General features: G+C 40.1%; 1 protein-coding gene across 1 annotated transcript in view; it reads left to right on the forward strand.

Moving 5' to 3' along the window:
• The window catches only part of mad1l1 (mitotic arrest deficient 1 like 1), a 101955-nt gene extending 77536 nt beyond the window's left edge, over window positions 1-24419 (forward strand). The window contains exon 18 of the mRNA XM_034688175.1: window positions 23944-24419. Coding sequence (XP_034544066.1) covers window positions 23944-24093 — 150 coding nt within the window. The 3' untranslated portion in view covers window positions 24094-24419. The remainder of the gene's footprint in view (window positions 1-23943) is intronic.
• Window positions 24420-25608: the final 1189 nt, after the last annotated feature.

The following is a 25608-nucleotide window of genomic DNA, read 5'->3' on the forward strand; positions in this document are numbered from 1 at the left end:
GGGGGAGAAACTGAAACTGAAACAATACTTAAGTGATCATAACTTATGTAAACTTGTGCTGACGATAGAAAGAAAAACGATTATTAGGGCTTCATCTTGTGTCTCAACAACTGTTGTGTGGATCCTGAATTTCATATCTGCCACAACATTAAAACACATGAGGATACTAGTTTGAGCTGCTCATGGGCGATTCATGATAGAAAGCTCTGTTTTGGCTTTGAACCCTTTCTCATTTCAGAGCACTACATGTCCACTTTTATCTGACTCACTTATTTCCTCCAGCTGTGTGACAGTCCTCTCAGCCGGCTCCTCTGTGTGTATCCCTGCATCTGTCGCTACGCTGATGCTGGTGAAAGATTTGATTGGCTGATCAGCATCATGGGTGACAGTTGTCTGTGAACATTGGTCAGGAGGCTGCTGGTAAGAATAGACAAGCTCATCAAAATTGACCAGTAGACCAAGGTCTGGATGGGATGGGTCTACAATTTGGTGATGCCTGTTCTAGATCAAAATACTGCCAAACTGCACTGTGGTATGAGGTGACATCTGTTATCTGTGCTTGTTATCAGGGTAGTAGAGCATTTCTTCATTGTAGCATGATGGCAGTAGTCATGAACCGGAGATACAGCCCTGGCCAGTGGTGGGTGATTGTGCCTACAGCTAAGAATCAGAATCAGAATCAGAAATACTGTATTTATCCTGGGGAGGGAAATTCGGTCATTACAGAGCTCTTATAAACAGTATGTAAGAAAGTCAAAATATTGCTAGAAGAAGGAATAAAATAAGATACAAATAAAATAAAAATTAAATACAATAAAATATAGTAAAAATAATAAGTATAGAAGTGCAGAATAGTTAGATATTAGCTATGTTAAAGTAGCAGGGATATGGCACAGAGTATAGGTTATTGTTCTGTGATCAGAAGGAGGAGTAAGTAACTAGGTTGCAATGTTTAATCAGTTAGTCCACTAATTGCGTACAACCCTAATGAAGTGCAAATGTACTACTAAATACATATGACTGATATCTTTGTTAGATACATGACCAAATACCAACAGATATAATGAGAAGATTCAGGGCTCAACCATTGGAAAATAAAAATCACATTTATAACCCATGATTACTTTTGTACCTCGGCTTGACTTGACCATGGGTTCTTCAGCATGGCTGATAGGAACGCATTCACACTCAGAGGACAGTGAATCTTTAATTTTGAAGAGAAAAAGCAGGACTGTATCAGTAGGTAAAGCTGTCACAGATGTAGCTCTCCCTGAGACACCGAGCTAACAAAGGCAGTCTGGTCATGAAGAAACCAATCATTTTAAAATTTCATTCCAGGATGGTGAAATTGAATGGCAGGTACCAGACTCTTTGTTTTCCCTCCTGGTAGGCATGTGTCTGCCTGAATCCATTATAAAGGAGACACACTGGTTCTGCAAAGAGGGCAGTAAAATGGACCACACAGATAACAGTTGAACTTTGTTTATAACAGGGCAAAATAAGACCGTATCATTATGAGATGAAACTGTACAATTCATTGATCTTGGCGACAGTTTGGCTTAGGGTTTGAATTGCGTGCCCCCTATACAGAGGGTCCTCGTTGCAGCAGTTGCTGGTTCTATTCCCAGCTTTGACCCTTTACTGCATGTCCGCTTCTACTGTCTACTCCCCACATTTCCTCTCTCTTGTCAGCCATCCTATCTAATAAAAAGCAACAATGCCTGAAAAATGAGTAAGAGTTCATTGATCATCTGGTCCTAACTTAATAGCTTTTAGATTCTTAGATTTTTAGGGAGCCTTTTTAACATCTGGCAAGGGACTAGGGATGTAAACAAGCCTTTTGGCTAACTCTGGCATATTTGCAGAAGTGTTAATTAATATGAATGGTCCTTTTAGATAATAAATAATAAAATAAAAATTCAGTTGATGCTAACATGTTGGGCTAACATGTTGAATATTTACACATTATAATTATATTTTCATATGTTGTTATGGTAAACATCTAGGGTGTTTTTAGTCACAGGTTACTATGTTTTTAAATCTTTATCTCAACTCTATATTCTGGTTTATCAGGATGCACACATCCGCAGCATTTACTATGATATATCCTCAGACTTCAAAGCCACACGTGTCTCATTAAAGTGACACCTCCACGCTTTTACGTTTGATCAACTGCAGAGTAAAGTAAAAAGTTCTCGTGTCAAAGTCGACTGTAACCGTGCAGCGCTTTTATACTGTTGTGCAAAAGCTACTTAGTCTGCTGTTTGTCACTTAATAATGGATTAATGCAACGTTATGTTAAATTGGCTTTGATGCCAGAAGTATTTTGATAGGGAAATTGTGCAGAAAATGTTGTTGTGTGTGCATTAGCCCGAGTTGAGCATGTGTGAAATTAGTATTTTTAGCTTACCCCTAGGTGAGAGGGCTGATTAGCATCAGTGATTAGGTATTTATGAAGCCCTGCTAATCAGTGAGATAAACACCTTAGCTGTGTGAGCGACTGGGTTATTTGAACATTTTTCCTCCTGAAGTTTCACAGAGAGAGGGGGAGAGAGAGAGACGGAGAAGGAGAGAGAAAGAGACACTGCTCAACCCTAAAAATTTCAATTTAAAGCTTCTGATAAACAAAGTCCAAAAAGTCAGCCTGACACTACAGGAAAGGACTCTGGTAAATTATTTCTGCACAAACCGTGATTAGGTTGCTGCAGTTCCGAGAAATAACACCACATTTTTGTTCTGTTGTTTTTTTCTGTTTAATTTCCTCTAAGCTGTAAGAAACTAGTACATTATTTTCTTCGCAAGATTATGCTGGCCGGAGCAGCTCAAATGAAGCTGTGCAGTTGTCAGATAAAGACTTGAAATTGGCCCATGATGTGTGTGTTGTTCTAATTTGCACCTGAGAAACTTTAGTTGAGGAACTTTAGTTGAGTCAAAGCAGTTTAAAAAACAAGAGAGGCTCATTGTAGACAAACAAGTCGTACAAGTCGTGCGTCTCTGTAAGTAATCTCCCAAAGCAGACCCACTGCTGGGCCTACACACCTCTGCTATTGATTAGCTCATTAACAAATAAACAAACACATACGCACTGAGCTGTGCTCTCTGCAGCACTGACTAAAAACTTCAAGATGTTCTCTATCGACCATCTGACTTTCCTCTCTTTTCTTCTTTTTTTCTTTCTGCCTTTTCTTCCCTCTCCCCCTGCTCTCCCTTTTCCCTCACCCCTCACTTTCTTGACACTCTCTCCCCTGTCTTCCCTCCCTAATGAAAGGAGAAGATAGAATCTCAGGGCTAGCTCATTAAAACGTTCTCCCAATTAACTGTCAACTCTCTCACAAGAGACAGAGATGGAGGGAAAGAAAGCAACGTATGGAGGGATGGAGGGAGGTGGGTTATATGTAGGCAGAGCAGAAATTAAGAAAAAAACTACAATGGTTTCCAGAAGCGAGGCAATAACTCCCTTTGAAAAAGCAACATTATTTGTATCTGTGCCTGCGTGTGAGAGTGAGAAGAAAGAGGACAGTTAATAAAGTACAGTTTATGAACACTGTCGGGCCTTAATGACCTGTCTCTGTTTTATCAGCCACTTGGGGATGATTAACTCCACACAAATGTGTGTTTGCCTGTGAGAGCATGTGTGTGTGTAAGACAGAGTGTAAGCCATCACTGCATGAATGGTTTTAGTCATTTGTCTTTTATAGCTTAATTTTAAAACAACTTTGAAGCACAGCTCGGCCAACAGGGCCGCTGCGGACTACAGGGCAGGAAAGACTTGAACAGGAGCCGTGTGGACTGTGCATTTTAGACCAGCTGGGCCAGTGGCCACAGACGCTTCTGGTGCCACTCTTTTCACCCCATGATAAGCCTGTTATCTTTGCCCCTCTCATTTCCCAACCAATCAGGTTTGATGCCTGTAGAGTGCTGGGGTGTTATTTGTAGCAGGCGGGGTGGCAGCCATTTGAAAGGATAAGGGCTGATAAAGATATTGTTTTCTTTTTTAACCATTTTCTATTGATTAGAGAGTAAAGTGGAGCGTCCAGGACCATTTTTTAAAGGGACTGGCATTTACAGAACCGTTATCATCAACAGGATTACCAGCAGCCAGTAGGGTGTAAAAATAACAACAGAGCTGATTTTAAAAGGGAGGATAGGAAGTGAAGCACATTTTCTATGAGTGTGGTCTAAGTCAGGGGTTCTTAAACTCTGCCACGCTCAGTCTGCTGTCACTTTTTGTCCTTTACATCCTCCAGAGAAACCCGCTCATGTGTTACAAGTAGAGCTGGGCGATAAGAAAAAGATATTATCACGATAACATTTTTCATATCAGTCGATATGGATACTTTTCACATTAAATATCAAAACGTTCTTTCATAGCATTTTAAAGCCTGATTTTGTCCTCCTTAATGAAAGTTGAAGAAACCAGATGGTTTGTTAGCTTGCATTTGGGATTTAGTAGTCTAGTAAATCGCCAAAACATCTTAACTAATGAAGTTTAGTGACCTTTCTTGTCAGGCATGTTTTCACTCTGCTTTGAGCTGCTAGGTTTTGGATTTCCTTCCGTGTTGCTTGTGTAAGCTGTGTTTACATTTCGCTCCAAACGTCTTTAAGCCTGCGACATGATTGGCTGTTCCATACCAACTTCTACTTCTGTGTAATGTTGGGTGGGAACTAGCGTTTAAGACACACTAGCGCCCCCTCCCTTCCAGTGGTTGGGGGGTGTAATTACAGTTTTAAATATATCAACGTTTTATCCTACATTTGTTATATTTATATTTAAGAAAAATAATATTGCGATAATTATTGTTTTATTGCCCAGCCCTAGTTACAAGTTGCTCTCAGTTTAGCAGTAGACAGTACTGTTACATAGTGGCTTCAGTCTGTCTTAATTCTGCAGCAACAGCACATAAAAGAAAACTACTTTCTCATAATTTACTTACATTTCAGGGGTCTTAAGTTTGACCATTTGCAAACTTTGTCAGGTCAGTCTTCAAGAGGAGAAGAAAACAACTTCTAAAGTGTTTGTAGAACAGATCTCGTATTGATCACTTCGGATGCATTCCAGGGAATCTCAGAATGTAATACTGATTGGCTTCTGCAGGTCAGATGTAAGCGACTTTGACAAGCTGTGTAGACTGAGTCAGAGAATCTCCAGATCTGCAGCTCTTGTTGGGTGTTCTCAGCCTGCATTGGATAGAACCTACCAGAAGAGGTCTAAGGAAGGAAAACCAATGAACTGGCAACAAGGTCTCATCACTATTATCACTCGCTCTTATTCCCCTCTATCCCTCTTTCCAACCCCAACTCGGTTGAGGCAGACGGTTGTCTAAGATAAGTCTGGTTCTGCCCGAGGTTTCTGCCTGTTAAAGGAAGTTTGTCCTTGCTGCTGTAACTTGCTAAATACTGCGAGGTGCAGGGCTGTCAGTAAGATGGGACTGGATCTTATCCTGTCTTGGTATTGGGTCTGTTATCAATTTAACATAGAGTACAATCCAGACCTGCTATATTTGTTAAAGCTTATTGAGATAGCTTGTGTTGTGATTTGGCGCTATACAAATGAAGATTGATTGATTGAAGGTCATGCGCAGAGCAGGCTCACTGATGAGCTGGTAGCAAAGCCTGGCCTGTGTGGTCTAATCCAACAGAAGAGCTGCTGGAGCTCAATCTGCTGAAAAAGTTAAAGTTAGTTTTGATTGACAGGTGTCAGAGCAGCACAGTGTGTTGTGTATGGGAATATGTAGCTGTACACCAAGACAGTCGGGGTGTCCACCACTGAAGCACCTACAACAGACACATGAGCATCAGAACTGGACCACATAGCAATGTAAGAAGGTGGCCTTGAGGAGCACAACAGTGGTGACCTGTCTTCTTAATTCCCTTGATGTCAATCCAATGGAGCATCTGTGGGATGTGCTGGACAACCAAGTTTGATCTATGCACACCTCACCTCAGATCTCCCAGGACTTAAAGGATCTGCTGCTAACATCTTGGTGCCAGATACCACAGCACACCTTCAGAGGTTAAGTGCAGTCTATGGCTCATCAGGTCAGGGCTGTTCTGGCCCTGACCTGAAACGACTTTTGGCTGGAAAGTATTCAGATGAAACCTCATCATGAGGACAAATATTAGCTTGATGTATGAATGGTGAGACTTCTATTACCTCTTCATTACCCCCCCCTGGATTTTAATCTAACATCCCTCCCTTTATGACTGGCTTTATAAATCATTCTGAAGTTATCAGGCCTTGCGGTGGATACTGTGCTTACTGTACTCTTTCCTGAAACACAGTTTGAGCTGTAGCTCTGTAGTAGAACTATTTTTAGCTCAATTTGATCAAACAAGGTCAGAGCAGACTTCAGACCAACAAAGCTGTAAAAAAAAAAACAACCCTGTCATGATATTGCTGAGTTGCTGTGAACAGAGGAGTGTGTGTGTGTGTGTGTGTGTGTGTGTGTGTGTGTGTGTGTGTGTGTGTGTGTGTGTGTGTGTGTGTGTGTGTGTGTGTGTGTGTGTGTGTGTGTGTGTGTGTGTGTGTGTGTGTGTGTGTGTAATGTGATTTTTTTGTGGAGGAAAGTGTGTTTTGTGTTATTACTGTCTGTTGTGTTCCCATCATACATCGGCTGTAGTAGTCTCAAATATCTCTCCCTGTGTGCACACGTGTGAGCCCTCGTTCATGGGTCCAAGACGGAGTAGAAAGCAATAAAATGAATATGAAATAGAAAAAAAGATGGATGAGTGGGTGTGTGGGAAAAGACAGAAGGCATGCTGGGACTGAATTTCACTTTGCTCACTGACTGAAGCAAAACACTGATGTATCGCTGATAGCTATGAAGATAAACATGGAAAAGAGCACTAATAAACAGTAAACACAAAGACCAATGGGAATACACGAGTGAATAAATGAACTGTTTTCTGTGGATGTGACTTTGTGTGTTTAAACTTTCAGAGAGAAATCTTGAAGTTGAAATCCCAGAGAAAGAAGAGGATGTTGACTCTGATTTCTCCTGACAGCTTGCAGTCCTGCTCGGCCTCGGGGTGTGTGTGTGTGTGCACGCGTGTGTGTCCGTGCATGCACGTTTGTGTGTACGTGCGTGCTCCTTGGCGTCACTTGCTCCTCTGGTTGATGTGCGGAACATATGTCTGCTGTCTCCATGGTAACGTGATACATCAGAGTGGCACATAGGTCCACCTGAGGTCATGAATATTCCTGTGCCTGTGCAGCTCTGTCACACAATCTCAGCTGCTCGCACATTAACCTTGGCTCCATGACTTAATCACTTAACCCAGTCAGCTGCAGGATTTATGAGCAGTCATGAGATTACTTCAGATACAACTGTGGACATTTAACTTCCATCTATCAAAACCGGTTTCAACTGGTTGTGTACCTAAAAGTTAATGGATGTTATTGATTAACCCTTTTAGGCGTTGCTTTTCAACATCAACATCTGTTTACAGGTTTAGAGGAGAACCAGTGCATGTGTGAAAAAGTTATTGAACGAGTCGAGCTTGTGCCAGCCCTCACTCTGAACGGATTACATTTTATGAAACATACAAAATCTAACATGAACATTAAAACCGTCTATATCAATATATAAGCCTGAGTCCTCCTCTCTATCATCCCAGTCCTTATGCAGTCAATGCTCGAGTCCAAGTCGAGTCACGAGTCCTGCAAAACGGGACTCAAGTCGGACTTGAGTCGGAGTCCTGGACTTGAGTACTACAACACTAGAGCTATGTCAATCAATCTATCAATCCATCAATCCATCAATCCATCAATCAGTAGCTCAGTCCATAGGGACTTGACTTGGGAACCGAAGGATCGCCTGTTCGAGTCCCAGTATGGACAAAGTTTGGCAAGTGGACTGGTGGCTGGAGAGATGCTGGTTCACTTGCCTGGGCACTGCCGAGGTACCCTTGAGCAAGGCACAGAACCCCCAACTGCTTGGGGTGCGCTGGTTGATGGCAGCATCCTCACTCTGACATCTCTCCCTAAGTGCATGTCCACTGCATGTGTGTGTGCATTGTATGTATATACCAAAAACTGCGCGTGTAGCATGTCCAAAAATAATAATAATAATAATAATAATAATAATAAAAAATTGAATTTCCCCCTGGGGATTAATAAAGTACGTTCTTCTTCTTCTACTTCTTCTTATTCTTATTTATATAGCACCAAATCACAACAAATGTTACCTTGAGATACTTTACAAACAGCATCAAGACAGGATAAGATCCAGTCCCATCTTACAGACAGGACTCAGTCTGATCTCATCTTAATCCACCATGACTAGTATGCAGCATTTAGCAAGTTACAGTGGCAAGGACAAACTTCCATTAACAGGCAGAAACCTTGAGCAGAACCAGACTCATGTTAGACAGACATCTGCCTCGACTGAGTTGGAAAGAGGGATAGAGGGAGATTAAGAGAGCGAGAGAGAGATGATAGTCTCCTACAGGACAAGGGAGTGAGTTGGGGTTGGATCTTGGGATAACGTGAACACCCAGAAACTGCCTCAAGTGATGTCACCTGAGGCTGAAGACTCCACGTCTTCAGATAGGGTGTGAAGATGCAGATCTCATGTGAAGAAATTAGATTACCTAGCCCCTGTGGCTGCTTGGAATAACCACCTCGAGGGTAACTAACATGTTTGCATGTAATGCTACATGAATCCATCTTGATCTGTCAAGTGGAGGACGTTTGTTCTGATATGTTAACATCTCAGTGTGGCTCTACCTGTGACTTAAAGGATTACAGACCAATCTTCCTTTGTGTGTCTGCTACAGAAATTGAAAAGTGTCACATTTTGGACATGCCCCAGTCGTTGTCTTTCAGCTGTAGCATCCTGTGCAGCTCAGCCCAATATGCCTTTTGATATTCTTTACTGAAATCATATTATATAAGCTTCATTTTTTTAATACCGTAAATATTCTCTGCACTGCTGTTCAACTGAAGAAGGTCACCTATCTTATGAGCTTCCTCTGAGTATTTGTGTTTGCTACTAAGACGTGTAATTAGCCACCTAATCTCATTACCCCAGAGGAGATAACTTTGACACACACACAGGGTTTAGAGAGAACTTTTAAAGTTTAATTTAAAGTCCACTTATTTAGAATGTATTTCTAATCTCAAAGTATACATAGTGTATGTATGATTTACTGAACAATGCAGCTAAAGCTACACAAACAAGAAGTCAAATGTCTGTTCAAAGTTACTGTGAGGAGTTTTCAGCTCGTTATACAACAGACAGACTTGACACAGAGGCCCCCACATAGTCTAAAATAGTAAAAGGGTTCATTAGCAAGAAGATTGACAGTTTCTATAAAGTAGTGTTTAATACCTGTAAAGGCTTCCGTGGGTTTGGCGACAGAATAGGGGATAAAAAGGCCTTTTTAATACATTCTCCAAGGCAAATATTCATGAAGAGTGTTCTGCTTGACTGCTCAATAACAGCAGGGTGAGATAAAAGGTACCCACTTTGTCCAAAATCAACATCAAGTTAAAGTTCTGACTGTTTTAAATTCTCTTGCAGAAGTCTAAAAATGAGTATTTTAAATCAGGAGGGTCATGTATGTTGTACAAATAACATTTAACCAAAAAGATCTTGTGGTATGACTCAGGGTGAGTCATCAACATTTTCTAATTTACGTTGTCGTTAAAGGCCAATTTGATCATCAGTAATTCAGACTTTTACTAAGTTGCTGACGTCTTTCTATGTTTTATATTTAAACACATCAGTTGAAAAGCATAGTTACACTCCTCTATTTTTACTTTAAGTATACTGACTGATTTAACCCACAGAACACAGAGTTAATCTGTGATCCTGCTTAATACATGTGAAATAATCCCAGGAATGCTATCTATACAGAAATGTTGCCTTGCATTAAGATGATACTTTTTGCCGTTTTCAAATGATTGACCTCCTACTAATGAATTTTCAATGCTGTAATGTATTTTCAATTATGTTACCATGAATCTTGTATAAGAATGGCATCCTGTGTGACAATTTTCATAGTGTTCAGTTTCTGTGCAGCTGCGTAGCTCTCTCTGGTACCATCTGCTCTCACCATGTAGAGTTTGCAACCCTTTGAACAATTCACCATCACGCACCACCGCCTCAGTTGGTCACCTGTTGTCTCAAACCTAGGAATCTTTTCAATCAAAGCAGCATTCTCTAAGTTTTGGTAGTGTTCTACGGTTTACTTTAATGCATGTAATAATCCTATTCCTAATAAGGAAGAAAAGCTGTGGAAAAGTGGTGCTGCAAGACTGGTCTGCCTCTCTATGCATCCCAGCATGCTTCACGCAGCAAATCAATGTCTTGGGTCCTTGAGCACCATATTCTGAGTAAAGTAACCTGATAAACACCCTTCTGTCGTTGATGCTTGTATGTTGGTCACCCTTATGAATGTGAATGTGAATGTAGCTGGCTTTGTCTCATACACATCTCATACACCAGTTGTCATTGTCGGGTATTAGACCCCTGAATCTAGTATGAAGGATGAATTGACCACTACTGGGCTGCGGTCAGAGAACACAATCATCAGGTAGATTTAAGATCTTCACTTTGCAGAGTTAGGATGCTACAACACGGTGCATTTTACATAGTTAGTGGCTGAAATAAAGGCAAGGCAAGGCAAGTTTACTTATAAAGCACCATTCATACAAGAGCAATTCAAAGTGCTTTACAGAGTTAAAAATAACAGAACAGTAACAATCAACAAAAACATACAGCAAACACTTCAAACATTAAAATATTATATGCGGCCAGTTATGTTTGATCTGATCAGATCAGATCAGATCAGATCTCTCTCTCTCTCTCTCTCTCTCTCTCTCTCTCTCTCTCTCTCTCTCTCTCTCTCTCTATCTCTCTCTCTCTCTCTCGATCAGCCCCCTTCGACGCTCTGAAATCCACAACTTGCAGAGTCTTACTGTCCGGCTGGACACAGAATCACAACCGATCTTGTCTTAACCGAAATGAATTATCATTCTAACAATGTCAACAGTATTTAAGCAACTTAAATATGTATACCTTTGATTTAAACTTGGAATATAAATCAAGATGACACAAGCAAGCTAGCCTGGATAACTTGCTAGCATGCCATATAGCGAGGGTAATTACCAAACACATTTCTATTGATGTTAAAAGATACAAAACATCACATGGCATATATATATCACATAACATAAAGAGAATTCTATCAATATGTTATATAAATCTCTCATCAACACAACACATCTTAAATCATCAATATCCTCTGCACCGGCAAAAACTGCATAGGGAAAGATCATTGTGAATGTTCGGTGAAGAGGAAGTGAAAACAACATGCATCTCCAAAATAAAATTTCAAAATAAAAGTCTCTGAATATGAATGCCATGGTGGTTATAGTTGGAATTGTAGTCATCCATTGTCACAGCTACAAATACAGTGTGGATTTCCCAAAGTTGCTTGAAGCTTCTTAACTGAAATACAGGAGCTGCCTCACCGTGTCGAACCCAACAAGTCACTTAATGGAAAGTTCCTTGAAACTTAATATTGATTAAGTACAAGCACATCAGGGAGAGAAGACGTTTCTGTATCACAAACAACAGATTAATGGATAAATGGCAGTATCAGTTTGTATTTGATGCACAGGAAGAGATCATTAGCCTCAGGGATTGTAACATGCTGTATACTGTCACTGTCACTGTGTCGTGTAGTTTAAGTAAGTAGCTGTTTTCCAGTTAGTTGAGAAAATCTGTCACAGAGCCACTTAGAACTTGATTTCCAGACCTGTTTCATTTTGTTTAAGTCTTATCTGAAATGCATTATGGGTATGATGTTTTGCAGAAGTCATGGCTGAAAAATGCTCGGTATATAAATGCCCTTTTTTCTCCTGCAGCTGAAATATGTTGCTAAGATTTTTAATGGTGCAGAACTCCGTCTTATGGATGAGTTTCTTCTCAAATAGCCCCAGCTTTGTTTAACGCTACACAGAGGTCAGCGCAGTGTCACTCTCTACTCCAACTAGCTGATTAATGACCTGTCAGTCAAACATCAAAGAGGCACCTTGAGCAAAGCATTAATGCATATTTGGAGTTATATTTCTCACTTCAACTAAATGATCCCAAATTTTTCAAAAAACAATCCTTTGAGAGAGGACTTTGAAAAACAATACAGTTTTACAGTTAAAAGCCAGAAGAAAAGAACTAATTGATCATATATCTGTGAGCTAATGCTACGAAAACATTTAACACCTTATCTGAGTTTGAATTCACAAAGGTGCAAGTTTTCTCTGGCTTTGAAATTCTCAGAAAACTTGAAGGCAAAGATCAGGGAAATCCTAACTAAACGAAACAACAAAGACTCCTTTGAACACGCCGACTCATGTTGAGTTTTAAGGTGTCTTTTATTGACAACTGTACCTGATAACATGTTTTATGCATTTATGCTAGTGTGAATCATTAGTGGTTCAGTTGGTTATCATACGCCTCGCAAAATAGTTCCCTGTTAGGCGTATGCCGTCATTAGTCAGTCATTGCTCGGATGCATGAACGAGGCTTTAGAAACAAAGAGTAAACAACGAGCTGATTAGAATATAAATATGGATCAAATAACTGCGGCTCTCATTGTTTATTTTATTTCTGTGGAGCTCTACTCTATCTCTCTTTTACTTCTCCTCCTGCCTCCGACATCCTCCTCCTGACTGCAGAAAAATGCCAAAATCTGCATTTAAATTGAAAGCCATTCATCTGCATATTTCTGATTATTCAATTAATTTGCCGTCTGTTTTTTTCAGCCCCACCAATCAGCAGCTATGCAGTACAGGGAAGCTGTTTATTGTGGATGCTGCTGCTCTGTGTGGGACAGTCCAGCGTGTGTGTGTATGAATACTTTATAGGTGTGTGGATTTGTGCAGGAGGAGCAGGATGGAGGTAGAATCTGAAAAGAGGCTAAAAGTGTAAACAAGAATTGAATCGGTCAGAATTGAGGAGAGATTTATTCAGCAGTCGGAGCGGAGAACAACACAGAGAGGGGACAACAGAGGGGAAGAGTCCCCTCATTAGCGGTGCAGAGTGGAGACAGAGGTCAACTGATCTGTGAACTGCATGTCACCACCTCAATACAGAGCCATCTGTCACACACTGTCTGAGGCCTCGGTTTTTACAGTGCAGTCTCACAGACCAGTGAGATGCAGTATGTCATGTCAGGAAGGACGACAAAGCTGTCTTAGTGCAAAAAAGGGAGGGAGAGCGGTAACATACTAAGTGTGGGAGTGCTGATTAAATCATCATCTTTTCAGTCGCATTACAGGTCTAACCAATCAGAGCTGCACATGATTGAAATGGTTCATCAGATGGAAATGAGAATACAGAGAGGAGAAACAATTGTTGCCTCGGGTCTCGGAGTGGCAAGACAAGAATATTAAAAACATGCTTTCAAAACATTACATTTATTAGCAATGAGTGCGATCAGCCAGGTGTTACAACCAATAAACTGCAATTACAGCGCAGGTACAAAAACTTCCATTCATCAATCCATCTATACATCCATTCATCTATCCATCCATCCCTCCGTCCATGAATCGATCCATGCACCCGTCTATGCATCCATCTATCCATCCATGAATCCAACCTTGCATCCATTTATGCATCCATACATCTATCTATCTATCTATCTATCTATCTATCTATCTATCTATCCATCTATCCATCTATCCATCTATCCATCTATCCATCTATCCATCTATCCATCTATCCATCTATCCATCTATCCATCTATCCATCCATCCATCCATCCATCCACGCATGCATTCATTCATCCATTCATCCGTCCATGTACCCATCTGTCCGTCCCTCCATGCAACCATCTATCCAACCTTGCATCCATTCATGCATCCATTCATGCATCCATCCATCCATCCATCCATCCATCCATTCATCCATCCATCCATCCATCCATCCATCCATCCATCCATCCATCCATCCATCCACGCATGCATTCATGCATCCATCCATCCATCTGTCCATGTACCCATCTGTCCGTCCCTCCATGCAACCATCTATCCAACCTTGCATCCATTCATGCATCCATCCATCCATCCATCCATCCATCCATCCATCCATCCATCCATCCATCCACAAATCGATCCATGCATAAATCCAACCTTGAATCCATTCATCCATCCATCCATCCATCCATCCACAAATCGGTCCATGCATAAATCCAACCTTGAATCCATTCATCCATCCATCCAACCTTGAATCCATCCATCCATCCATCCATCCATCCATCCATCCATCCATCCATCCATCCATCCATCCATCCATCCATCCATCCATCCATCCATCCATCCATCCATCCATCCATCCATCCATCCATCCATCCATCCATCTGTCTGTCTGTCTGTCCATCCATGCAACCATCTATCCAACCTTGCATCCATTCATGCATCCATACATCTATCCATCTATCCATCTATACATCTATACATCTATACATCCATCCATCATCCATCCAATTGGAAACTTCCCATTCGAAATGTCAAGGTTAACAGTCTTTAGAAGTCTCTAAAACTAACACAGCTTTGAGTACTAGACAGCTAGAAGGAAGCTGACCTTGTTCGATGTTCCACCACTCACCTACTATAACATTTGAAGGAGAAAAAAAACATGCAGGTCAATGAACATGATTTCAAAGTGATTGCAGTGTCATCAGTATCAAATTTCTATTATTATTTTTGAAAGAGTGTGAAAAAGGTTGGAGTGTAATTTAATACTGTCTTTGCCCTCAAACGACAATAATTACTCATTAGAAGAAAAATGAACAAACTGCAATTATAGCGCAGGTACAAAAACCTCCATACATATTCTGAACTGTTCAAGTGCTGCGTTTAGGAAGAATAAGAGAAAAGATACAACCCATCAATATTTCATGAACCACAGGATTCTGTAAACAGAAGAGTTTTTCTGTATGTAGGGAAGCATTTCATGGAGTTCCTGCAGCCCCAGTGAGGATAGGACTCACATGTATGCTTTAATCTGTTTAAGAAGGCTGGATCATTTCTCAAACAGCAGTGCCAACATTAGGAGACTTTTAATTGCTGCACATTTCCATGGAGTATTTACTTTTCCCTGTTTCCACTCCTCAAATGTCAGATGTCGAATGTTTATTTTGAATGCCGCTCCAGAAACCAAATTCCAAAATACCAAATCATCTAAAGGGATTCATTTATTTATTAGTTATAATATCAAAATCAAAGTTATCAGCAGCTGAGTTGATAGAGAAACTGGTGTTTGAGTCTTTAAATATTCAATATTGCTCTTACAAGCTCCTCAGGATTTAGGGCTTTTCTTTGTCCTTTGTGGCAATGATTTACATATACGTGGATTTTGTGTCGTAGAAGGAAAAAAAGAAGACCTTCACAGATGTCATGTTTTGATTTGTTGAGCTGTGTTGGGTATTTTTCACATTTGGAATGCAGAAAGTAACTGGCAGGCTAATTGACAACCAAAATAAGAGTTGTAATCCTAATCCCAACTCTGAGCCATCTCATGACCTGTGTGCAGAAGTTCAAATAAAAAGGAAAAGAAGAATAAATGAAAAATAGACAAATGGTAGGCAAAGCTCGTTTGAAGGTCAGAAAAACAAGAAGCTTTGCTTTTTATCTGTGTGTAGGCAGGAGAACAGGCCTCAGTCCTCGCTTTGAGCCTTCTCGTCTTTCATGTGTTTCTGTGGAAGCGTCTCAGGGCGTGGGTGTGCACCTTTACTCTGACCCTGTCTGCTTCCGGAGAAGAGCATGATTGTCATTCAGGCAGCATGCAGCTCCTTGGTTGGATGAGGTCACTACAAAGCTCCGCCCTGCATCTCAAGCCAGGAGGCATCGATTTCCTTTAATTGGATAGACAAATGAAAAGAGAGGAAGAATGGGATAGCACCCCTCCTCTCCATTGTTGAGGTCTGTCCTTCTTAGATTTTGTGTGAAAGTTTGTCTTGTTAGATCCTACCCCTGATCTTTGAGGAAACAAAAAGCAGTTTTGTGTCGGCTCTAATGCTGGATGAGTTCGATGACACCCTGAAGGAGGAACCTGTCGTACTTCTGTGTACCTTAACCTCACCTTGCTCTTTTTTTACCCGACCCTCTCAGCAGAATGACAGAAATCCAGTTGTTTTCCAATACAAACAGAAATGTGTTGTTTTCATAAAGGTCACATATTGTTTAAATCACTTTTTAGAGAAGTGTGAATATGCAAATATGCATTGATAAGGTCAGCATTTGAATAAAGCTGATTTCAAAAGACACCTCCCCTGACCTTTTATTAACTTCTCTTGAATTTCCGCTGCATAACCAAAGAGGTACGTGAGTAAAATCTAACAAGTGCTGACTTACGTGTTGCTCTTGAGGTGGCTTTTGTTTCAAATCAGCTTCATTTTAACCATCAAACATACTTTTTCCCAGAGACTTCACATTTTAGAAACACCTGTATTGTTTCATTATGTTTTATTTGAATCCAAAAATATATGTGGGGATAGATCTGGACTTCACGGTGGTAACATGAAGAAAATCAGTCGACTAATCTAAGACGTTTGACTTTGTGAATAGAATGACATAACACCTTTGTAAAGTTGGAGATAGACAGGTCTGCCTATAGATTTCTTTTCATTTAGGCAGCCAGAATGACACCACTCTGATTAAAAAACAAGAATGTAAATTAAAAAATTAAATGAGTTGATGAGTTTGTGTAGAAACTGTCAGTGAAGTCAAACATCTTTTTTCATTTCTTAATTCCGATCTCCTGTTTCACCAAACCAAACAAATTCATCCAGTCATCCATCCCTAAATTGATCTATCAATCCATGAATTCATGAATCCATCCATCCATGAATTCATGAATCCATCCATCCATCCATCCATCCATCCATCCATCCATCCATCCATCCATCCATCCCTCCATCCGTCCATCCATGCATCAGTCCATCCATATATCCGACCATCCATGTATCTATCCATGCAATCATTTATCCATCCATGCATTCGTCCATCCATGCATCTGTCTATCCATGTATCCATCAATCCATTTATCCATGCATTCATCCATCCATGCATTCATCCATCCTTGCATTCATCCATCCATCCATCCATCCATCCATCCGTCCGTCCATCCATGCATCTGTCCATCCATATATCCGACCATCAATGTATCTATCCATGCAATCATTTATCCATCCATGCATTCATCCATCCATGCATCTGTCTATCCATGTATCCATCAATCCATGTATCCATGCATTCATCCATGCATTCATCCATCCATGCATTCATCCATCCATGCATCTGTCTATCCATGTATCCATCAATCCATGTATCCATGCATTCATCCATCCATCCATCCATCCATCCATCCATCCATCCATCCATCCATCCATCCATCCATCCATCCATCCATCCATCCATCCATCCATCCATCCATCCATCCATCCATCCGACCATCCATGCATCTGTCCATCCATATATCCGACCATCCATGTATCTATCCATGCAATCATTTATCCATCCATGCATTCATCCATCCATGCATCTGTCTATCCATGTATCCATCAATCCATGTATCCATGCATTCATCCATCCATCCATCCATGCATCCATCCATGCATCCGTCAATCCATCCATCCATCAATCCATCCATCCATCCATCCATCCATCCATCCATCCATTCAAAACTTCAAGGTTAACAGTCTTTAGAAGTCTCTAAAACTAACACAGCTTTAAGTACTTGACAGCTAGAAGGAAGCTGACCTTGTTTGATGTTCTATCACTCACATACCATAACATTGGAAGGAGAAAAAACACATGCAGGTCAATGAACATGATTTCAAAGTGAATGCAGTATCATCAGTATCAAATTTGTATTTATATTTTTGAAAGAGTGTGAAAAAAGGTTGGAGTGTAATTTTATACTTTCGTTTGCCTCTAAAACGATAATAATTACACATTAGAAAGAAAAGGGAGCCATGAACTCAGTGGCCTGTTTGGATGAACACGGGTGGTTGTTGAGAAAGTGACAAAGTGAGTCAAAGCTTCACCGTGTGGGAGGGATGTTAGTGTGAAAGCTTTGCACATTAAGTGTCATAGGATGATTGGGTTGTTATGCTTTCTTTATTCATTCTGCTTTGTTATATAAATCTCATCATATGTACAAGACTTGCCCTGGTGAATGGGTTATAAGCAAGCTGTTTTGTGTTTCAGCACACCATTACAATGGTTAGAGGGACTGCTTTGGCATTTGGTACACTTGTTTATGGTTCATGGAGGAAGGATTCTAATGTCTTTTTTGATATCCTGACTTTTCCTCCAGCACCACCACTGGGCTACATTGTACTTGTTTTTGGACCCAATTTTTAAAGTAGAAATCTTGCCGACCTCAGTTTTGTTCTCATTTCAGTTCCTTTGACAAGAAGCAGTCTTTGCAGATATGTTTTTGGACTCTAAAAGACATCCAAACTGCTTCTTTGCTGAATGTTTTCATTGCTGTCTTCTGTCTTGTGAAAGTTTCATGATCAGTACTAAACATTCTGGTCTTTGTTTGTTTGGCAAAAGAAACCACTATCTCTGAATCCAGCAGAGACCAGAGAAAATAAAACACTGCTCCAGTGCTGGCTGATGGGTGCACCTGCAGATTTTTCCAGAGAACGTCAACTTGACAACTAATTTGTGATACTAAAGAATAAAGCAAACATAAGGGATTTTCCAAAGAGCTATAAGCTCATAGAAGACAGGTACAGAAGACTGTAACTGGTTACCTGTTAACTCCTGTAAAAACATTTGCTAAAGGCATTTAGATATGGGGCGCCGTTTGTAAAGTTGTGCACACCGAAAATAACAGCAACATTTCTCCACATTTAGCTCCAAAACGTCATAAAAATGTAGAGTGAATTCTTTATCACATTTAGAGGAATATTTGTGATCTTCTTTACATTTCATTGTGTTGTGAAAAATATATGAAGTTAAAATAAATGTAAAATATAAATATAAATGTTAAATGTAAATGTAAACCTAAATATTAAATCTAAATCTAAATGCTAAATATAAATATAAATATAAATGCTAAATCTAAATGTAAATATTAAATCTAAAAATAAATGTTAAATATAAATCTAAATGCTAAATATGAATATAAATGTTAAATATTAATCTAAATGCTAAATATAAATATAAATGTTAAATGTTAAATATAAATCTAAATGCTAAATATAAATATAAATGTTAAATCTAAATGCTAAATATAAACATTAAAAGTTAAATATATATCTAAATGCTAAATATAAATGTTAAATATAGATAGAAATGCTAAATATAAATATAAATATAAATGTTAAATATAAATGATAAATATAAATGTTGGATGTAACAATTATTTTAACTTAATATATTTTTCACAACAAAATTAAATATGAAGAAGATCACAAAAATTCCTCAAAATGTGATTAAAAAAAGGGACTTTTAAAAATCCACTCAACATTTTTATAACGTTTTGGAGCTAAATGTGGAGAAATGATGCAGATCCAACTACCAGGTTATCGGTCTCATGAACTTTCAATAATCAATTTCAGTATTGGCCCTGAAAAACATTTTCAGTCGATCACCTCTGAAGTAATGATGACTGTATTTGAATTGTAGCTTACTTGAAGCTTGCAGTGTCTTCACCTGTGAAGCTCTACTCTGTTGTTTCTGTGGCAGCTGTATCACTGCTGTTCAGTCAAATCTGCTGGCAGTGAAGGGTTCTCCTTCTTGCGCCAACACTCCTTTTTTATCCTCGACCCTCGGCACAGCCGCTTCACTTTAGCATCCATTATCATATATAGTCTGTGCAAATCTGTACAACCTTTGTTCTGCCATCTCTTTATGTATTTGTTTGTCTGCGTGCACATTTGGCCTCTTGAAATTTGAATGTTGTTTTAGGGCTCTGCTGCTTTTCCCCCACAACCAACACGGCCTTTTTTCTTGTTTGCTGTCCCAAACGATGGTGTCCTCATCTCCAGCAGGCTTCTTCAACTGTGCATCACACACACACACACACACACACACACACACACACACACACACACACACACACACACACACACACACACACACACACACACACACACACACACACACACACTCAGAGGACAAACTTGGGCAGTAGGTGTTTCAGACCCTAACATTTCCATGGTAACCGCTCACAGTGTTTTTTCTTTTTTCTTTCTGTATGTGTATGATGTATGTGTTCAATGTTCCGAGAACCCCAGCCGTTTCTGGAGTGGCATGCACACACACGTGTTTGTGTGTGCGCCTGTGATGAGAGTAGCAGCCCAAGGATATGGCATAGCTTTCAGACAGCCGCACAAGAAAAGAAAACACCAGGGACTGTCAGGAAATAGAGCCACAGAATGAGGCGGTTAGATAGAGCGATGGACAGAAGACTTGAGAGAGCTGCAGTGATCAGAAGAAGCCTCTTCTTTGTTTTACTGCTGCATCCAGCCCTGGGTAATAAAGATTGATTTAGAACAAGTACAAGAAAAGGATGATGCTTGAAGATGTCACCAGTGTCGTCCTTGTAGTGTTTTACAGAAGCTTGTCTGCGCAAGTGGAAACAAATGTTTTATGTGTCCAAAGCCAGCTGAGTGTGTCTGAATAAGATGGATGTCAGTGTGCAGTGTGTTTGGGTTCATTGAAGTCATTAGCATATTTTATTGAGATACATCAGGGATGTGTGGAGGTCACAACAAAATGAGCCTGTTAAATACGAGACAAATATGTGACTTCTCAGTGAGCACCGACCAGGCTTTCAGTGTTGAAATTGAAATCTGGACATCTGACCTGATATAGCTATTTTTGGATAATAGCTGTAACATCAGTGTGTCTAATAATAAAAATAAATCTTGAAATTTAAATAAATTGTTCATTATAGCGTTGAAAGGACAGGAATAGTTGTTTTGATGGTATAACTTCAAGTCATTTTTCAGCAGTTGTTAAAATCCCGCCTAAGTAAAGATGTAATTTTGACACATAATGTCCGGCTCAGTGCCCTCTCGTCCTTCAACATCACCGGCTGTGTTTTCAGAATGCAGCATGGAGCAGGGCTGCACAGCTGGAGTCATGTGACCGACGTTTTCCCGTGGCAATCACTGAATCAAAGATTCTCCTCCTCCTCTCTTCATCCATGTTGTCTTTATCGGCTTCTGAAAAGGTCCTTTAGGAAGAAACTTCTTTTTCATTTCATAATTCTTTAACATCAAACACATTTTTCATAATAAGCCAATTAAAGACAAAAAAAACCTCTAATCTTGAAAAACGCTCCATGTCAGGATGTCACAGTAGCCAAGTAGTCCAAGTAACCTCAACAAATCAAAGTGGAGACCTCTGCTGCGTGTCATCCTCTCTGTCTCAATCACTTCCTGTCTCCATCCACTCGACTGTATGCTGTGAAGAAATGCCAGACGCTTGAAGAAAATAATACAAAGTTAGCACTGTTCCTCTGTGGGTGAATGCCGTTTTAGAAATGATGGAAAAAAATATCACTCAGCATCTTCTTTTCCTGTATTAGTTGGAATCGCCCATTCTGATGTACAGTATCTCACAAAAGTGAGTACACCCCTCACATTTCTGCACATATTTAATTATATCTTTTCATGGGACAACACTGAAGAAATGACACTTTGATACAATGTAAAGTAGTAAGTGTACAGCTTGTATAACAGTGTAAATTTACTGTCCCCTCAAAATAACTCAACACCCAGCCATTAATGTCTAAACCACCGGCAACAAAAGTGAGTACACCCCTAAGTGAAAATGTCCAAATTGGGCCCAAAGTGTATTTTGTGTGTCCACCATTATTTCCCAGCACTGCCTTAACCCTCTTGGGCATGGAGTTCACCAGAGCTTCACAGGTTGCCACTGGAATCCTCTTCCACTCCTCTATGACGACATCACGGAGCTGGTGGATGTTAAAGACCTTGCGCTCCTCCAGGATGCCCCACAGATGCTCAATAGGGTTTAGGTCTGGAGACATGTTTGACCACTTCATCACCTTTACCCTCAGCTTCTTTAGCAAAGCAGTGGCTGTCTTGGAGGTGTATTTGGGGTCGTTATCATGTTGGAATACTGCCCTGCGGCCCAGTTTCTGAAGGGAGGGGATCATGCTCTGCTTCAGTATGTCACAGTACATGTTGGCATTCATGGTTCCCTCAATAAACTGTAGCTCAGTGCCGGCAGAACTCATGCAGCACCAGACCGTGACACTCCCACCACCATGCTTGACTGTAGGCAAGACACACTTGTCTTTGTACTCCTCACCTGGTTGCCACCACACACGCTTGACATCATCTGAACCAAATAAGTTTATCTTGGTCTCATCAGACCACAAGACACGGTTCCAGTAATCCATGTCCTTTGTCTGCTTGTCTTTAGCAAATTGTTTGCAGGCTTTCTTGTGCATCATCTTTAGAAGAAATGTGAGGGGTGTACTCACTTTTGTGAGATACTGTATATAAGAGGTCATTCAACCAAACACTTCCACGACAAAAAGTACACACATTTGAAAGTTGTGTGATGTCTTTGTTGACACTCAGGTGACTCGACTGATGTTTCTTTAGACGTTGGTTTCTGGTCACAGGAGACATCTCAGATCTTTTTTTTTGAACACAGAAACACAGCAAAGAAAGAAAAGCAGCAAACTTCAACTTCAAAAAACTATTTCAAGTGTTACCATGTTCACTTAGCAAGACTATAATATATCTTTTCATTTCATACTCTATCTAAAAAATGAAGAATATTTAGAGCTGAGTTTCTCTGAAAGGCGCTTCTATCAAAGTATCGCAAATCAACTTCTGTTACATGAAAGAAATTCCATCAGATAAACCAGATCGAGTCTTTTGAAGTAAAGATGAGTGAAGATCTTTCTCTGCTTTTAATCAATCAATAAACCCCCCGAAAAACTCTCCCTCTGCAGCTCTCCGGCCTGACGTCGGCTCTGTCTTGAAGCTTGCAGCACTTTTTGCTGCATTTCTGTACAAACACTTAAAAAGAGCGAGTGAGTCTGTCTGTGTCTCCACGCTGCATTCAACCCGGGTTTAGCATTGTGCAGCCAGCTTGCAAATGTCATTAGTTCAGTTATCCTCTCCTGTCACCCTTTAGAGAGTCGTGGCTGTTCACACAGAAGTGAACAGCTGAGCTCACCTCAGCCCGATGTGTGTGAGGAAGCACACTAATTAGTTTATCAAGTCGGATTTACTCTTTCCTTCCTTTTTTTCCTCACTTGCGTCATCTGCACTACTTTTCAGTGTTAGTGTGCTGAAGTTGATCAGATTCTAAAGTAAAGTGCTGAGTTTAAGCATAAATGTTTTTCTTTAAATACGTGTCCATATAGGAAACAATGTGGTTTAGTATTAATCTCTCTGTTAATCTTCTCCCATTCTTTCTATTGTCTTCTAATCTCTCCTTCCCCTCCGCCATCTGCTGCATAAGCCTCCTCGAGATAATTATCAAATAAAGATCTGTTTCTCTTCCCCACACTGACACAGGACATTTCTCAGACGTCTCCATATCTTTGCGGCGAGTCGTGGGACTCTGCTCCTCGCTACCTTCCTCCCTCCCTGCGACGCTTTAATTACTTTATCCCTCGTTTCTCTCCTCATCCCTTTCTCCTTCACTCCACCGCCCCGAGCTGCTCCTCATTCCTTTTAATTAATCCACACAGATTTAGACACCTTCACCCTGCTGTGAATGCTTACACACACACACACACACACATACACAAACACACAGGCATACACACTTGACAATCCCCTGTAGACAATAACTTAAAGTGATCTTGCTTCACTTTGAAAGTTTGTCTCTGGAGATTGAAGTAGTAGGAAAACCTGTTTGTTGTTGTTTGATATTATGTATTGTGGTTTGATGTTTGTGTGTGTGTTTGTTTGTGTTTGCAGAGCTCCAATGGAAGCATGCAGCTCATGGAAACAGAGTTCTCCAGAACTCTGGGAGAGATGGTGTCCCTTCATCTGCATCACCAGAAAAGCCTCCCTGCGTTCCTCTCTGCTGTGACCCTTGACCTCTTCAGCCGACAGACCACAATCTGAAGTAATCTGACACCAACTCAGACACAGGGCTGTGAAATCTGACCTGGGATTACTGTATTTTTTTTTTAGATGTCATCCTTTTTCTTCTCTCTCTCTCTTTCTCTCTTTTTATCCTTATATGACGTTCACACAGCATGGGGAATGTGCCGGTGTTTCCCAGACATGAACGATGTAGTCTGTGCTGTGCTGTGGATAAAAAACACCTTGTTTCATGTAAATCTTCTGTTGTGCATTCAGAAGGTTAAGACAGCAACTTAAAACCCTTATTTGTACTCTGAATATTTCATCAATAAACTTTTAGAAATACATGTTTCCGAACAACATAACAGAGCTGTCTTTAGAATGAAGCACAAAAGCCACTTGTTTGTATTTGGAGCTTGTTTCTCTCTTCACAGTGGTGTTTGTGTTTCTCTGGATCTGCACTAGATGTGTTTTGCAAGGCTATGGCTTTGTTGACTCTTTTCATTCTGTCTCTCTCTCTCTCTCTCTGGGGCCTTTATACAAAAGGCATTACATAGTTGCTTTGTGGTTACAGCTAGTCCAAACCAGAACAAAGATAGTGTTAAAGAAATCCTCTAAAAGTCATCTTTAAGATCTGCGCCCTTCTCCTTTCTTTAGGGTAACACATTTTAAAGTTTGCTGTCTTCTGTCCTAGCTTTTAAGGCGACAAGGCAAATCTAGAAGTGATTAACAGAAATGATAAAGAACATTATCATCTTTCTGAGCTCAAGACTGATTTCCATTGTCTTTGGCATGGTTAGTAAGAGTAGTCTCACAATGGTGTGTCCAAGTGCCCTGTTTGGAGTCCCTTAAGTAAATCTCAATGCTCTTTGAATGCTCAGGTGTTGTTAGGAAGCCTATTGACTGCACAGGGGTGTTTTGAAAGCCAAAATACACATGGGGCTTATATTTTTGACAACCCCATTTTTCAATATATTTGATATAAAGCTATCCTAAAAATGTATTTTACATTCTTAAATGTACAAAAGCTACTAAAGAACACTGGTGAATGTTTGCTTATATCAAGTTTATCAATGACGCAAACATTGGGCAGAATTTAAGGAAAATGTTCCAGAATTCCTGGGGGACTAATAGTTTTGACCTCAAGTGTACATGCAAAAGGCACTACTGTTTTCTCACACATGAGCCTCTTGCATACATGCGCCAGATATACCCTGATTCATCGGTTGGCCAACAACAATAACAATAATAATAATTTACTTATATAGCACTTTTCAATGCAGGCAACAAAGTGCTTTACAGTGAGCAATAAAAACAAGAAGAAATGCAAAGCAAAATGAAATAAAATCTTAAAAACACACAAACTTGTAAAACGGACCAATAAAATCAGAGCCAGAGTTAAATAAAATCACACAATAAAAGCTTTCCTGTAAAAATGTGTCTTGGGTAATGACACGAAACAAGGGACTGACTCTGCAAGTCTTATCTCCTCTGGCAGGCTGTTCCAGAGTGAAGGAGCTCTGACTGAAAACCCCATGTCCCCTTTGGTTTTCA

Source organism: Notolabrus celidotus, chromosome 7 (assembly GCF_009762535.1).
Source record: "Notolabrus celidotus isolate fNotCel1 chromosome 7, fNotCel1.pri, whole genome shotgun sequence".
Classification (NCBI taxonomy): domain Eukaryota; kingdom Metazoa; phylum Chordata; class Actinopteri; order Labriformes; family Labridae; genus Notolabrus; species Notolabrus celidotus.